Source organism: Panulirus ornatus, chromosome 12 (genome assembly GCF_036320965.1).
Source record: "Panulirus ornatus isolate Po-2019 chromosome 12, ASM3632096v1, whole genome shotgun sequence".
In the NCBI taxonomy this organism is placed as follows: Eukaryota; Metazoa; Arthropoda; class Malacostraca; order Decapoda; family Palinuridae; genus Panulirus; species Panulirus ornatus.
Genome location: NC_092235.1, coordinates 26,703,681 through 26,720,615, shown reverse-complemented (window position 1 = coordinate 26,720,615; position 16,935 = coordinate 26,703,681). Strand labels below are relative to the sequence as shown.

At 40.1% G+C, this 16,935-nt stretch overlaps 1 protein-coding gene across 1 annotated transcript in view; it reads left to right on the top strand.

The window, feature by feature from the left end:
* Positions 1–83: 83 nt before the first annotated feature.
* Positions 84–16,935, top strand: part of Afg3l2 (AFG3 like matrix AAA peptidase subunit 2) — a 36,382-nt gene continuing 19,530 nt past the window's right edge. Inside the window, exons 1-6 of the mRNA XM_071667623.1 lie at positions 84–467; positions 2,814–3,064; positions 4,663–4,833; positions 6,918–7,011; positions 13,802–13,967; positions 14,472–14,610. Coding sequence (XP_071523724.1) covers positions 381–467; positions 2,814–3,064; positions 4,663–4,833; positions 6,918–7,011; positions 13,802–13,967; positions 14,472–14,610 — 908 coding nt within the window. The 5' untranslated portion in view covers positions 84–380. The remainder of the gene's footprint in view (positions 468–2,813; positions 3,065–4,662; positions 4,834–6,917; positions 7,012–13,801; positions 13,968–14,471; positions 14,611–16,935) is intronic.

Sequence of the window (16,935 nt, the reverse complement as noted above, 5' to 3'; positions counted from 1 at the left end):
CCTCTTGTATATTTAAAGTAAAGTCATCTCTTAAAGCAATTATTGATTATTGAATGAAAAGTTCTAAACACCACTATCATATTATATTTTCTTTGTGGAAAACGAAGCAAATCCACATTAACCCCATAATATTGACGAAAATTTTATCCATAGTTTTTGAAGTTACATTTATAGCAATACAAATAAATATAAGTATAGCCATTAAAGTTATTGATGTGATAAATGACGTCGTGAAATTGTGTGTTGAGTCATGTTAGGGTTAGCGATGTATGGAGCAGACGATGAGCATGGTGATGTAAGTCGCGTCACTGTTATGAAGGATCTTTAGTGCTTCCGTCTTTTGTCGGCCACTCTGAGGACCACGGCTTCCCCAATGCAAGATGGCTCATCGACTACTGATGGCTGCCAGGAGGCTGGAGAGGCTCCTTCAGAAGAGCATGAGGGCAGGAGCTCTCGATCCTCTCCTGGTGAGTGATGCAATTTTTAAGTTTCATAGATTTACGATTTTCCAGCTGACTGTTATGTATCACACATCAAAATTGTTCCAGGGTGAAATTATCTTGTTCCAGAGCTGTTGTGCATATCTGTTAAGGAGACAATCCTGTTGATATGCAAGTTTCATTATGAAATGGGGTATAGGATGTAATTGATTATAATGTATCCACCATTAACCTCTTATCCTGTGACAGTATGATAAGCCAGAGTCTGAAGTTTGTGATGTGCAGTGGATTTATTTTCCATGCACCGGATAACCTTATAGCTACAACTACACAGCTGACTTCTGGTGTTACACCTGATTGTCAGCTTTTTACATACTTATGAAGCTCTTGCTCAGTTTTGAGGCTCTTCTTGGTTTCCCATTTCATCCCATCCCCAGTTTAGCTTATATTTACAAGTTTAACATTAGATAATTGTAGGGTCCACTTGAGCCTATTTGGTCTTTACATGTCAGTTAAGATCATTATTACTTTCTATTTTTTTTTTTCGTACTTTTTCTCTGCTGCCTATAGATGGGGAAGTTTGTATCCTTCATATGTAAATCCCCGTAATTGTAGTAGATGGACATATGGAATCCAGCCTCACCCTGTTGAGCTATTAAAATGAGGTTGGCCTTGCGCTGGAATACGGAGAACCTCACAGTCTTCTGTTATCATTTTTATGATTTTGCAATTGAAGATCCTTGGTGATGTTTATTTCTATCCAACTTGTCTTAGGTTGCCATCTTTCAGTAACAGAGATAACTTGCGTTTCATCTCCATGCTACCTTGTTTTGCATTTCTTCTCTTTCATTTTTCCATCATCTATGCCTTTCTCTGTCAACATTCTTCCTCTTCCTTTACATCTGCTCTGTCTTCTGTCACTCAGTCTGTTTCTCATCTAGTTTCAACTTCATATGTTAACTCAACTCTGTAAATGCAGTTGGTATCACTATAACATTTAACCTGTCCTGGAAAATACACATTACTCAAATTGCTGAGTTTACCTCTCGGAAATAGGAAGTCTTCTGATGCCATAAATTGGTTCTTTTGAACATTTGTTTTGATCATACAATTGTTTGATTTGTCTTTGTATAGAGTACTAGGTTCAAGTTTTGTTTACTTACTCGCCAGAGTCCACACCAAACTTGATTCACATGTTCCTACTGTAGTGTTGATTTACTATACCACTCTGTAGATATCAGTTTTGTTTCTGTTCTCAGGTGCTACTTTTGTATATGCCTCTGTCATTAGCTACACCATGTAATACTTGGGAAACTAATGCCTTACATGATAACTGTGTGGCCATCGGCAACTCAAGGGTGGAGTGCTGTGACATTGGTTTCTTTCCTCACACAATGAAGCTTTAGAATTTATCTGCTCCTGACTCTTTCAACATCATTGTCTCCCTTTTTAAAAGCCAGATTTTCCTCCACCTCCAAAATTTGAAATACTTTTCTACTTTTCTTATTTTTTCCTCTTTAGCCATTTCCTTGTTTCACTTAAGGTCTATCCAGGATATGTACTTTTGCCTTTGACTGGAGCCTCAGACATAAAAGAAAGGAAAAAATAACAGCATTACCAGTCTGGATGTCATGTTAGGATGATAGTTATGATGATAGTGCACTTTAATCTTTATAGTTTTATTGGTATTATGTAAAACTGATACCAAAAATAGTATGGAACAGAACCTTATAGATGAGGGAAAATGGGGATGAGCTATAAAGAAATAGAATTGAGAAAGGATATGTTTTAAGAAAAAATCAGTAATGACTACTTTTTAAGAGATTTTGATGTGAGCAGGGGCAGTGTGCTGTCATTGGACTGAACCAAGGTATATGAAGCAACCAATGTGAATTACAGAAAGGTCTCTGGGGCTTGGTTGTGGACAAGGAGCCATGGTTTCATTGCATTACATATGCTAGTTAGAGAATAAATGTGGGCTAATAAAGCCTTTTGTTTATTTGTTCCTAGGGCTACCTCACTAATGTGGGATATGGCAAACAAATAAGAGAAAAAAAACATATGTTGAAAAAGTTAACTTCATTAAGGGAAAGGTGATTTATTTGTATATACATACAACTTTCTTTACTATCCTGGGGATGGGGTGAAATTATACTTCCCACGTATTCCCTGTGTGTTGAAAAAAGTGACTTAAACAGATGGGAGTTGGGGAGTTGGAAATCCTCCTCATCTGTTTTACTTTTCCAAGAGAATGCTACTTTGCTAATGCAGGAAATGGCGAGTATGAATGAAAAAATATACCTTTCAAGTAAAAACTTTTTTAACTTTCACTGAGATTTTGTTGGCTTTACACAAAATTTCTGCACTCTTCAGGTGGAACAGCAGCTGTCACAAATAGATACTCCCTACAGCAATAAGCTTCTCCAACGATGGCAGCATTTTTGTCAAAAACCTCCTCGGGGCTTTGAAAAGTATTTCCGTGGTGGAAGTAAACAAGGTCAGACAGGTAATGCTAAGCAACAGCCCAAGACAGAGCAACCTCCAGAATCTTCCAAGCAGACCACAAATAAGCCCACAGATGTGAAGGATCCATTTAATATCAACTTATTTGGTACAGGGAATAAGTAAGTCTGTGTAATTACTGTTTTCAACATTATTATATCACAAATCAGTCACCAGTATACACCAGCATCCTGATTTTCTTTCTGAAGTTTTCTCTCCCATTTTCATTCTGTAAACTACTTTTCACTAGAACAATGTTCTTTAGATTTCCTTATAGTGACCATCATGGTATTGGCAAAACGTGCCCCAATCCTGGCCATCTCAATTGAAAAGGAAAATAGTTGCAGAAAGAGAATGTGGACATTAACCTCTGTGGGTGTTTGTATAGCTGACTTTTGAAGGTAGAAAGGTTATAAGAAAAGGGAAACATGGTTGAAGAGAATTCTTCATCGTATGTTTCGAGAATAGAAGGAAGTATTATAACACAAGCATGGGAGGTAGCAGCCAGCAGTTAGAGTCATTGATTTATTTTTTTGTGGATGATCATTGACCACCCAGTTTTCATTTAGTTGTCCAGCACAAGACTAGATGAACATTAGATATTATGTGATGAATGTTGCTGTATAAAGAAAAAAATGGTAGAGATTATCTTACTGTATTTGATTATCTGTTGTACTGATGCCAACCTTCAAAGGCTCATCCCTCAAACTTATGCTAGATGGGACTGAATGTTTCACAGAAACCAGCACACAAGATTCACTCACCTCATACTACAGTTGAGTTCAGCATATTGATACTAGGAAAAGGTGTGTTTGGTCTCAGACAAAAGTAGTGTGCTTGTAGCCACATTAGAAATGGTCTAGAAGAGCAAACTCCTTCAGCAAAAATTAAAGATAATATCAAGTTTATTTATCCCTGGAGATAGGGGAGAAAGAATTCTTCCTACGTACTCCCTGCATGTCGTAGAAGGTGACTAAAAGGGGAGGGAGCGGGGGGCTGGAAATCCTACCCCCTTTTTTTTTTTTTTTTTCTTCCAAAGAAGGAACAGAGAAGGGGGCCAGGTAAGGATATTCCCTCAAAGTTCTAGTCCTCTGTTCTTAACGCTACCTCGCTAACGCGGGAAATGGCGAATAGTATGAAAGAAAAAGATCAAGTTTATTTATTTAAAAGAAGTTTAGAGGTAGTAGAACTTTCTAATGGGACTGAGGGAAATGTATGTGATTAGGTTTACTTAATGTTTCATGTGGTTACATGAGCAAGGTAATGAAAATCTTCAGGAAAAATGGTAATTTTAGCAGATTTCTGGGAGCAGGTGTCACTTGAAGATTTGTGTGTGATTATAATTACTAGAATGATTGCAAGTACACTGTCTAGGAATTGAGAAGAGGAGGTTAAAGATACTTTCTAAAGAGGATTAATATGAGTGATTCAGTATCTGGATACATGAAAAAACTGTGTGATCAGGTTAGCACTGAGTTTGGTATTTTTAACTCTACAGCGAGATCTGCTTCAATTGCAGGTTTGAATAATTCATCTTGCTTTCTTTAGTAACATAACTCTCAATTGTACTGAAATTCACTTGTACTGCACTGTAACTGTTATTTAATCATTGGTTTGCATTCAATATCTACAAGATTTATCTTGAACTATTTAAAGTTATACAATAGAATTTTCTTATTTCAACCTTTTATAAAGATATTTAACTCTTAGATCTTTGCAGATCTGGAGGTGGAGGAAGAGGTAGTGGAGGAGCTGGTAAACCTCTTGGGGAAGGGGGTGAACGTGACCGATGGTTAGCCCTTGCAGCTGTGGCTGCATTGGGCTTTTTGGGAATGGCAGCATATTACCAGTTGGGTTATCGAGAGATCACCTGGAAAGAATTTTCTAAGAAGTGAGTTTCATTTTGTCTTCATGCAGTTTTATAGTGATACATTCAAAATGTTTTATGCATTATAGTGAGACAGTAAAAGACAAAATCCAGGGAATTGGTTTGTGGAAAAACCATTGCTGAGCTTGTATATGTGGTGGACTGTAGGTGAGTACAGGAATTTTTGTGCCGTTATCTATCTATCTGGTTATCTATATCTCTGATGCCTATTCTCTCTGAGAACTCCCATCAGAGGAGCAGCCATGGCAAAAGATACTCCACTTATCCCAGTCCCCCCAACACACACACACATACCATTCCATGCATTCTTCCTCCATTTCTCTCCCTCCAGTATTGTTTTCACTTTATTTCCCCATGTCACAGTGGTTTTCATCTCACACTAACCCCTTTAATCATAATGCTATACACTCTTTTTGTAAACTTCCCCTCTAGCATTCTTTTTCACTTGCCCAAACCACGTCAAAGTATCATGTTTCACCTACTGTACCAGTTCACAATTCATTTCCTGCCATACCAAATCTCTCAAATGGCTCATCATTTCTTTCTTCATTCCATCAAGTCATCCCACATGCTCCTTTCAAATAGCTCACTTCCACATCATAGATTCCTGACCTTTGTAACTCATTCCATATCCATGTTTCAGCTGCTTAAGTCAGGTTCGGGAGGGCAGTGCTGTCCCTTAATCCTTTTTGACTAACATACTTACACTTGTACCCTTCATTATTCTATTAAGGGACCCATTGACTTCTACCTTGTACTGCTCTCTCTCTCTCTCTCTCTCTCTCTCTCTCTCTCTCTCTCTCTCTCTCTCTCTCTATACATATATATAACCAAACTTACCCATAATAGCTTCCAAATGAAGTGAATCTCTTTATGCAAAACATATTGGAATTTAACTAAATTGGTTTCTGATGAAAGCTTTTAAAAAGGGCTCCACCTATACTTGTGTTCCATAATAGTTTATATAGTTTTATGTTATGAGTGAATGAAAAGCGTTCTGAATTAAGTAAAACAAATAAGGTAGTTGCATCCATTAGACAGAAAGTTATTTAAAAGAAGACCAGCCATGACAATTCTGCAGACATGGGTAACACTTAATGAGCTGGAATTAAAGTCAAGATTTGCAGTTTGGTATCTTTTATGTTATGTATTCTCTGTAGTAAGGATATTTAATTGTAAATATAGTTTAACCTATGCTTACTACAGTCTCTGCTCCTCTGTTGATTCTTCCATCAAAATACTTCATCACTCCCTTGTTCTGTTTGTTCACTTTTCCCATTTGTTTTCCTGGTAAATATTCAATTTACTTAAATACAACCTTTTTTCAGTCCTTCCACCGAACTCCTCCATTGCCTTAACTTTTTGATTCACATGTCTTTGTACACTGAATAGAAATTAAACAAGATGTACATCAAATCTGCTAGCTGTTTTCCTGTTCCAAGTCCAGTGTTCACTCTTATAATCAACAGGAAGTTAGATTATTCCAAATAGACCTTGCTACACTTAGTGGGTTCTGCATTATTTAAACATTTGTAATTTGTATGCCTTCCAACATTTCCTTTGATTGTTTGACATAATCTACAACTCTTGCTTAAACTGTTACCAATATATAAAATGTTGTCACCTATCTTATTTGTATTTCATGCTTCTGTTCCCACTTCTCAAACATGGTCACTTTATATTTAGATGCATTAACATATTTGGGAGCCCCTCAAAATGGTGGCCACAACAAGAGTCTCCATAACTAAAGAACTCCAGTGCTGCTTCTTAGCCTTTTGTGCCTCATCCTTAATAGGCCACTGGCAGAAGACTAATCTAGCTTAGTGTTTGCAGAGGCTCATGTGCATATAGCAAATTCCCCAACTTCTTAGCATTGACTGATGCCAATTATAGTTGACTAGGCTCCTATTGATGTAGTTTTGTAAATTTCAAGTTGTCAGTAAGGCTGTTTTCCTTATAGATATATTTTAAGTTGGTATTTTGTTTTATGAACTTATCTGCATATTGATAATGATTCTACCGTCACCGGAGGTATGTGTTATTGTTATTGACATTATTAATTCTTAACAAATTTTCCTCTTCTGCAGTTACCTGGCAAAGGGGATTGTTGAAAAGCTAGAAGTCATCAATAAGAAATGGGTTCGTGTGAAACTAATGCCTGGCAATCAAGTCGAGGGAGCTGTAAGTTGATGTTCTAAGTAGATACAGTAATGCAGTTTTCAGTACTAATGTTGTGTGACACTTTGATGTAAGTAGTTTAGTCATACTGACTTATAAGCAAACTAAAATGAAGCTCATGTAGAGATAGGAGCATGCTTAGTATATGATTGCTTGTTTTATGGGTTTATGCCACATTTGAAGGGAGGTATGTATAATCCATTTAATATGTTGAAACTCAATAAGATATTTTGTGATCAAACAAGTGGTTCTTTAACTTAAGAAAGGCAAGGTTAATATAATGATGTCCAATAATGCCTGAGGATTCCATGAAGGGTAATGTTTTGGATTTTAGCATGATAAAAGTAATCTCCGAGTAACTGAAGAGTCTGTTTTAAGGTTTAATTGGACATACATATTGTAAGTTTAGATGTTGTGAGACACCATGTCCATTGGTCATTGCCTTTTAAAGACCACAAGAAAAAAGAGTGCACAGACATGCAGAAATGCAAGTGTGAGTCAACAAGGTTGTGCTGGGAAACAGACGAAGAATGGCCAAATCCACTGTCATCCATACACGAGCTTTCATTTGTAATGCACCAAAACCACAGCCCCCTATCCACATTCAGGTCCCATAGATCTGACGTTTCACATGCCCTGGTTCAGTCCATTAACTGTTCGTTGACACCAGTTTACCACATTGTTCCTGTTCATTGTCTTCCTTGCACAGCTTTCACCCTTCTGTATGTTCAGGCCCCGATCACTCAAAATCTTTTCACTCCATCCTTCCATCTCCAAATTGGTCCCCCTTTTCTTCTTGTTACCTCCTTGTGTGGAGGAGGGTGGATGTGTTAGAAATGAAGTGTTTGAGGACAATGTATGGTGTGAGGTGGTTTGATCAAGTAAGTAATGAAAGGGTAAGAGAGATGTGTGGTAATAAAAAGAGTGTTGTTGAGAGAGCAGAAGAGGGTGTGTTGAAATGGTTTGGTCACATGGAGAGAATGAGTGAGGAAAGATTGACAAAGAGGACATATGTGTCATGACAAAGAGGACATATGTGTCAGAGGTAGAGGGAACAAGGTGAAACAGGAGACCAAATTGTAAGTGGAAGGACGGAGTGAAAATGATTTTCAACAATCGGGGCCTGAACATACAGGAGGGTGAAAGGCGTGCAAGGAATAGAGTGAATTGGAACAATGTGGTATACCAGGGTTGACATGCAGTCAGTGGATAGAACCAGGGCATGGGAAGCATCTGGGGTAAACCATGGAAAGTTTTGTGGGGCCTGGATGTGGAAAGGGAGCTGTGGTTTCGGTGCATTATGGAAAGGGAGCTGTGGTTTTGGTGCATTACACATGACAGCTAGAGACTTGAGTGTGAATGAATGTGGCCCTTTTTGTCTTTTCCTAGCACTACCTCGCAAGGGGAGAGAGATGCTATTTCATGTGTGGCAGGGTGGTGATGGGTATGGATGAAGGCAGCAAGTATGAATATGTACATGTGTATATATTGGTAAAGTGTGTGAAAGAAGAAAGTTAAGAGTAAATGTGAATAAGAGCAAGGTTATTAGGTACAGTAGGGTTGAGGGTCAAGTCAATTGGGAGGTAAGTTTGAATGGAGAAAAACTGCAGGAAGTAAAGTGTTTTAGATATATGGGAGTGGATCTGGCAGTGGATGGAACCATGGAAGTGGAAGTGAATCATAGGGTGGGGGAGGGGGCGAAAATCCTGGGAGCCTTGAAGAATGTGTGGAAGTCGAGAACATTATCTCGGAAAGCAAAAATGGGTATGTTTGAAGGAATAGTGGTTCCAACAATGTTGTATGGTTGCTAGGCGTGGGCTATGGATAGAGTTGTGCGCAGGAGGGTGGATGTGCTGGAAATGAGATGTTTGAGGACAATGTGTGGTGTGAGGTGGTTTGATCGAGTAAGTAATGTAAGGGTAAGAGAGATGTGTGGAAATAAAAAGAGCGTGGTTGAGAGAGCAGAAGAGGGTGTTTTGAAATGGTTTGGGCTCATGGAGAGAATGAGTGAGGAAAGATTGACCAAGAGGATATATGTGTCGGAGGTGGAGGGAACGAGGAGAAGTGGGAGACCAAATTGGAGGTGGAAAGATGGAATGAAAAGGATTTTGAGTGATCGGGGCCTGAACATGCAGGAGGGTGAAAGGCGGGCAAGGAATAGAGTGAATTGGATCGATGTGGTATACCGGGTTTGACGTGCTGTCAGTGGATTGAATCAGGGCATGTGAAGTGTCTGGGGTAAACCATGGAAAGCTGTGTGGGGCCTGGATGTGGGAAGGAAGCTGTGGTTTCGGGCATTATTGCATGACAGCTAGAGACTGAGTGTGAACGAATGAGGCCTTTGTTGTCTTTTCCTAGCGCTACCCCGCACACATGAGGGGGGAGGGGGATGGTATTCCATGTGTGGCGAGGTGGTGATGGGAATGAATAAAGGCAGACTGTGTGAATTGTGTGCATGGGTATATATGTATGTGTCTGTGTGTGTATATATATGTGTACATTGAGATGTATAGGTATGTATATTTGCGTGTGTGGACGTGTGTGTATATACATGTGTATGGGGGTGGGTTTGGCCATTTCTTTTGTCTGTTTCCTTGCGCTACCTCGCAAACGTGGGAGACAGCGACAAAGCAAAATAAATAAATAAATAATATATGTATGTATTATCCATGGGGATAGGGGAGAAAGAATACTTCCCACGTATTCCATGCGTGTCGTAGAAGGCAACTAAAAGGGAAGGGAGCGGGGGGGCTGAAAATCTTCCCCTCTCTCTTTTTTTTTTTTTTTTTTTTCGAAGGAAGGAACAGAGAAGGGGGCCGGGTGAGGATATTCCCTCAGAGACCCAGTCATCTGTTCTTAACACTACCTCGCTGAGGCGGGAAATGGCGAATAGTATGAAAGAAAGATATGTATATATATATATATATATTTTCTTTCTTTCTTTCAAACTATTCGCCATTTCCCGCATTAGCGAGGTAGCGTTAAGAACAGAGGGCTGGGCCTTGAGGGAATACCCTCACCTGGCCCAATTCTCTGTTCCTTCTTTTGGAAAATTAAAAAAAAAGAAATGAGAGGGGAGGATTTCCAGCCCCCCGCTCCCTCCCCTTTTAGTCGCCTTCTACGACACGCAGGGAATACGTGGGAAGTATTCTTTCTCCCCTATCCCCAGGGATAATATATATATATATATATATATATATATATATATATATATATATATATATATATATATATATATATATATATATATATATCCCTGGGGATATATATATAAATTTTCCAAAAGAAGGAACAGAGAAGGGGGCCATATGAGGATATTCCCTCAAAGGCCCAGTCCTCTGTTCTTAACGCTACCTCGCTAATGCGGGAAATGGCAAATAGTATGAAAAATATATATATATATATATATATATATATATATATATATATATATATATATATATATATATAGTGAAAGCTTTGCGGAAGATGAAAACCGGCAAGGCAGCAGGTTTGGATGGTATTGCAGTGGAATTTATTAAAAAAGGGGGTGACTGTATTGTCGACTGGTTGGTAAGGTTTTTTAATGTATGTATGACTCATGGTGAGGTGCCTGAGGATTGGCGGAATGCGTGCATAGTGCCATTGTACACAGGCAAAGGGGATAAGAGTGAGTGCTCAAATTACAGAGGTATAAGTTTGTTGAGTATTCCTGGTAAATTATATGGGAGGGTATAGATTGAGAGGGTGAAGGCATGTACAGAGCATCAGATTGGGGAAGAGCAGTGTGGTTTCAGAAGTGGTAGAGGATGTGTGGATCAGGTGTTTGCTTTGAAGAATGTATGTGAGAAATACTTAGAAAAGCAAATGGATTTGTATGTAGCATTTATGGATCTGGAGAAGGCATATGATAGAGTTGATAGAGATGCTCTGTGGAAGTTATTAAGAATATATGGTGTGGGAGGAAAGTTGTTAGAAGCAGTGAAAAGTTTTTATCGAGGATGTAAGGCATGTGTACGTGTAGGAAGAGAGGAAAGTGATTGGTTCTCAGTGAATGTAGGTTTGCGGCAGGGGTGTGTGATGTCTCCATGGTTGTTTAATTTGTTTATGGATGGGGTTGTTAGGGAGGTAAATGCAAGAGTTTTGGAAAGAGGGGCAAGTATGAAGTCTGTTGGGGATGAGAGAGCTTGGGAAGTGAGTCAGTTGTTCGCTGATGATACAGCGCTGGTGGCTGATTCATGTGAGAAACTGCAGAAGCTGGTGACTGAGTTTGGTAAAGTGTGTGGAAGAAGAAAGTTAAGAGTAAATGTGAATAAGAGCAAGGTTATTAGGTACAGTAGGGTTGAGGGTCAAGTCAATTGGGAGGTGAGTTTGAATGGAGAAAAACTGGAGGAAGTGAAGTGTTTTAGATATCTGGGAGTGGATCTGGCAGCGGATGGAACCATGGAAGCGGAAGTGGATCATAGGGTGGGGGAGGGGGCGAAAATTCTGGGGGCCTTGAAGAATGTGTGGAAGTCGAGAACATTATCTCGGAAAGCAAAAATGGGTATGTTTGAAGGAATAGTGGCTCCAACAATGTTGTATGGTTGCGAGGCGTGGGCTATGGATAGAGTTGTGCGCAGGAGGATGGATGTGCTGGAAATGAGATGTTTGAGGACAATGTGTGGTGTGAGGTGGTTTGATCGAGTGAGTAACGTAAGGGTAAGAGAGATGTGTGGAAATAAAAAGAGCGTAGTTGAGAGAGCAGAAGAGGGTGTTTTGAAGTGGTTTGGGCTCATGGAGAGGATGAGTGAGGAAAGATTGACCAAGAGGATATATGTGTCGGAGGTGGAGGGAGCAAGGAGAAGAGGGAGACCAAATTGGAGGTGGAAAGATGGAGTGAAAAAGATTTTGTGTGATCGGGGCCTGAACATGCAGGAGGGTGAAAGGAGGGCAAGGAATAGAGTAAATTGGAGCGATGTGGTATACCGGGGTTGACGTGCTGTCAGTGGATTGAATCAAGGCATGTGAAGCGTCTGGGGTAAACCATGGAAAGCTGTGTAGGTATGTATATTTGCGTGTGTGGACGTATGTATATACATGTGTATGGGGGGGGGTTGGGCCATTTCTTTCGTCTGTTTCCTTGCGCTACCTCGCAAACGCGGGAGACAGCGACAAAGTATAAAAAAAAAAAAAAAGAATATATATATGTATATATCCCTGGGGATAAGGGAGAAAGAATACTTCCCATGTATTCCCTGCGTGTCGTAGAAGGTGACTAAAAGGGGAGGGAGCGGGGGGCTGGAAATCCTCCCCTCTTTTTTTTTTTAATTTTCCAAAAAAAGGAACAGAGAAGGGGGCCAGGTGAGGATGTTCCCTCAGAGGCCCAGTCCTCTGTTCTTAACGCTACCTTGCTGATGCAGGAAATGGCGAATAGTTTGAAAAAAAAAAAAAAAAAAAAAATAATATATATATATATATATATATATATATATATATATATATATATGTGTGTTTGTGGAAAGGGAGCTGTGGTTTCGGTGCATTATTACATGACAGCTAGAGACTGAATGTGAATGAATGTGGCCTTTGTTGCCTTTTCCTAGCGCTACCTTGCGCACATGAGGGGGGAAGGGGTTGTTATTTTAGTGTGGCGGGGTGGCGATGGGAATGAATAAAGGCAGACAGTATGAATTATGTACATGTGTATATATGTATATGTCTGTGTGTGTGTGTATGTATATATATGCATACATTGAGATGTATAGATATGTATATTGGCGTGTGTGGACGTGTATGTATATACATGTGTATATGGGTGGGTTGGGCCATTTCTTTCGTCTGTTTCCTTGCGCTACCTCGCTAACGCGGGAGACAGCAACAAAGCAAAATAAATATATATAAATAAATATACATATAAATATATATTGATGCCTGTTTTTTCAGTAACTCCTTCAATATATAAATCATGGGCTGCAACAAGGTTGTGTGATGTCACCATGGTTGTTCAGTTTGGTAATAGATGGGATGTTGAGGGAGAAAAATGTAAGTCTTGGAGAGAAAGGCAAGTACGCAGTCTGTCGGGCATGAGAGTGCCAGGGAAGTGTCATTTGTTGTTTCCCTATGATATGGCTCTGGTGATGGATTAGACTGAGAAACTGAAGTTGTTGACTGAGTTTGGAAGTGTGTGTGTGAAAGGAGGTGAATGAAAGCAAGGCTATTAGGTTTAGTAGGGTCGAGGGACAGGTTAGTTGGGATGTGAGTTTGAATGGAGAAAAATTGGAGGAAGTGAAGGGCAAATATGCAGTCTGTCGGGTATGAGAGTGCCAGGGAAGTGTCATTTGTTGTTTCCCTATGATATGGCTCTGGTGATGAATTAGACTGAGAACTGAAGTGGTTGGTGACTGAGTTTGGAAGCGTGTGTGTGAAAGGAGGTGAATGAAAGCAAGGCTATTAGGTGTAGTAGGGCTGAGGGACAGGTAAGTTGGGATGTGAGTTTGAACGGAGAAAAATTGGAGGAAGTGAAGTGTTTTAGATGTGTGGGAGTGGACATGGCAGTGATTGGAACCACGTAAATGGAAGTGAGTCTTGGGGTGGGGGATGGGGCGAAGTTTGTGGGAGTGCTGAAGAATAAGTAGAAAAGATATGGATGTCTAAGGCCCCGAAATCATATTGCATGGTTCACAGGAGATGCAGGTCTGAACATGTACGCAAAGCTGGATTTAGTTTTCATATTCAGTTTCTTTGAAATGTAAAACTTTGAATGATGGTGCTGTTGATGCATCAGATTATTTTGAATATGAATACCATTCTACTTGGTCTTTTTTTTTTCTAGACTCTACTGTGGTTCAGCATAGGCTCTGTGGATGCTTTTGAACGAAACGTAGAAACAGCTCAGATGGAGGCAGGCATTGAACCCAGCAATTTTATACCAGTTGTCTACAAGAATGAGCTCGAGGCATCTACATTAACGTCCTTTCTGCCAACATTACTCATAATAGGTAGGTTTGATTATATATTTTTATCCATAAAAGTAATTTCCACTAACTGGTAGGTGAAGTGCGTCACACTTAGGGACCAGGTGTCAGCCCAAATGTTATTTGCAAGATGAACTCATGTGTGTGGCGGTGTGTTGTGATTGGCCTTTAAAAGTTTACAAGCAATTTAGTTTATGACATTTTTAGTTATACACCCTTTTTAATTACTTATGTTTAATTGTAATTAATTGTCCTATATTATTAGGTATGTGCTGTTTCTGGTTGCATATTTTCAGCATGCATTTCTGGTTGTACGTTTTATTCTTGCATTTTTATAAAAAATATCAAATATATATGTAGGTTGTAGTTTGTAAGCAGTCACTGACCAGTATCTAGGCGGGTAGTACTGGTAATAAACAGCACTACTTACCTAAGTATTGGGAAGATTAAGGACAGCTGTATAGTGAGCCAGCTCTTCAGTGGTTGTTAGATATATATTATATATGTGTATTTTTTGGTTGATTTTAGGTTTTTTGATCTTCATGATGAGACGATCTGCCCAGATGATGGGAGGGTCAGGTGGCCGAAGAGGTGGGGGCCTCTTTGGAGGAGTGATGGAGTCGACTGCAAAGATGGTCAACCCTACAGATATTGGTGTGAAGTTCCAGTAAGTCCTCAGATTTGTTTGTATACATGACAAGACATTATACTTGGATTTATTGCTAGAAACTATTCTCTATACATTTACTAATGTGTAGTATATATCTTTCACTTTTCATACTATTTGTCATTTCCCGCATTAGCAAGGTAGCATTAAGAACAGAGGACTGGGCCTTTGAGGGAATATCCTCACCTGGCCCCTTCTCTGTTCCTTCTTTTGGAAAATTAAAAAAAAAAAATGAAAGGGGAGGATTTCCAGCTCCCCGCTCCCTTCCCTTTTAGTCGCCTTCTACGACACGCAGGGAATACTTGGGAAGTATTCTTTCTCCCCTATCCCCAGGGATAGTATGTATGTATATGTGTATATATATATATATATACAAGAGTTTTGGAAAGAGGGGCAAGTATGAAGTCTGTTGGGGATGAGAGAGCTTGGGAAGTGAGTCAGTTGTTGTTCGCTGATGATACAGCGCTGGTGGCTGATTCATGTGTGAAACTGCAGAAGCTGGTGACTGAGTTTGGTAAAGTGTGTGGAAGAAGAAAGTTAAGAGTAAATGTGAATAAGAGCAAGGTTATTAGGTACAGTAGGGTTGAGGGTCAAGTCAATTGGGAGGTGAGTTTGAATGGAGAAAAACTGGAGGAAGTTAAGTGTTTTAGATATCTGGGAGTGGATCTGGCAGCGGATGGAACCATGGAAGCGGAAGTGGATCATAGGGTGGGGGAGGGGGCGAAAATTCTCGGGGCCTTGATGAATGTGTGGAAGTCGAGAACATTATCTCGGAAAGCAAAAATGGGTATGTTTGAAGGAATAGTGGTTCCAACAATGTTGTATGGTTGCGAGGCGTGGGCTATGGATAGAGTTGTGCGCAGGAGGATGGATGTGCTGGAAATGAGATGTTTGAGGACAATGTGTGGTGTGAGGTGGTTTGATCGAGTGAGTAACGTAAGGGTAAGAGAGATGTGTGGAAATAAAAAGAGCGTGGTTGAGAGAGCAGAAGAGGGTGTTTTGAAGTGGTTTGGGCACATGGAGAGGATGAGTGAGGAAAGATTGACCAAGAGGATATATGTGTCGGAGGTGGAGGGAACAAGGAGAAGAGGGAGACCAAATTGGAGGTGGAAAGATGGAGTGAAAAAGATTTTGTGTGATCGGGGCCTGAACATGCAGGAGGGTGAAAGGAGGGCAAGGAATAGAGTGAATTGGATCGATGTGGTATACTGGGGCTGACGTGCTGTCAGTGGATTGAATCAAGGCATGTGAAGCATCTGGGGTAAACCATGGAAAGCTGTGTAGGTATGTATATTTGCGTGTGTGGACGTATGTATATACATGTGTATGGGGGGGGGTTGGGCCATTTCTTTCGTCTGTTTCCTTGCGCTACCTCGCAAACGCGGGAGACAGCGACAAAGTATAAAAAATATATATATATATATATATATATATATATATATATATATATATATATATATATATTTTTTTTTTTTTTTTTTTTTTTTTTTTGCCGCTGTCTCCCAAGTTTGCGAGGTAGCGCAAGGAAACAGATGAAAGAAATGGCCCAACCCACCCCCATACACATGTATATACATACGTCCACACACGCAAATATACATACCTACACAGCTTTCCATGGTTTACCCCAGACGCTTCACATGCCCTGATTCAATCCACTGACAGCACATCAACCCTGGTATACCACATCGATCCAATTCACTCTATTCCTTGCCCTCCTTTCACCCTCCTGCATGTTCAGGCCCCGATCACACAAAATCTTTTTCACTCCATCTTTCCACCTCCAATTTGGTCTCCCACTTCTCCTCGTTCCCTCCACCTCCGACACATATATCCTCTTGGTCAATCTTTCCTCACTCATTCTCTCCATGTGCCCAAACCATTTCAAAACACCCTCTTCTGCTCTCTCACTCACGCTCTTTTTATTTCCACACATCTCTCTTACCCTTATGTTACTTACTCGATCAAACCACCTCACACCACACATTGTCCTCAAACATCTCATTTCCAGCACATCCACCCTCCTGCGCACAACTCTATCCATAGCCCACACCTCGCAACCATACAACATTGTTGGAACCACTATTCCTTCAAACATAGCCATTTTTGCTTTCCGAGATAATGTTCTCGACTTCCACACATTCTCCAAGGCTCCCAGGATTTTCGCCCCCTCCCCCACCCGATGATCCACTTCCGCTTCCATGGTTCCATCCGCTGCCAGATCCACTCCCAGATATCTAAAACACTTTACTTCCTCCAGTTTTTCTCCATTCAAACTTACCTCCCAATTGACTTGACCCTCAACCCTAGTGTACCTAATAACCT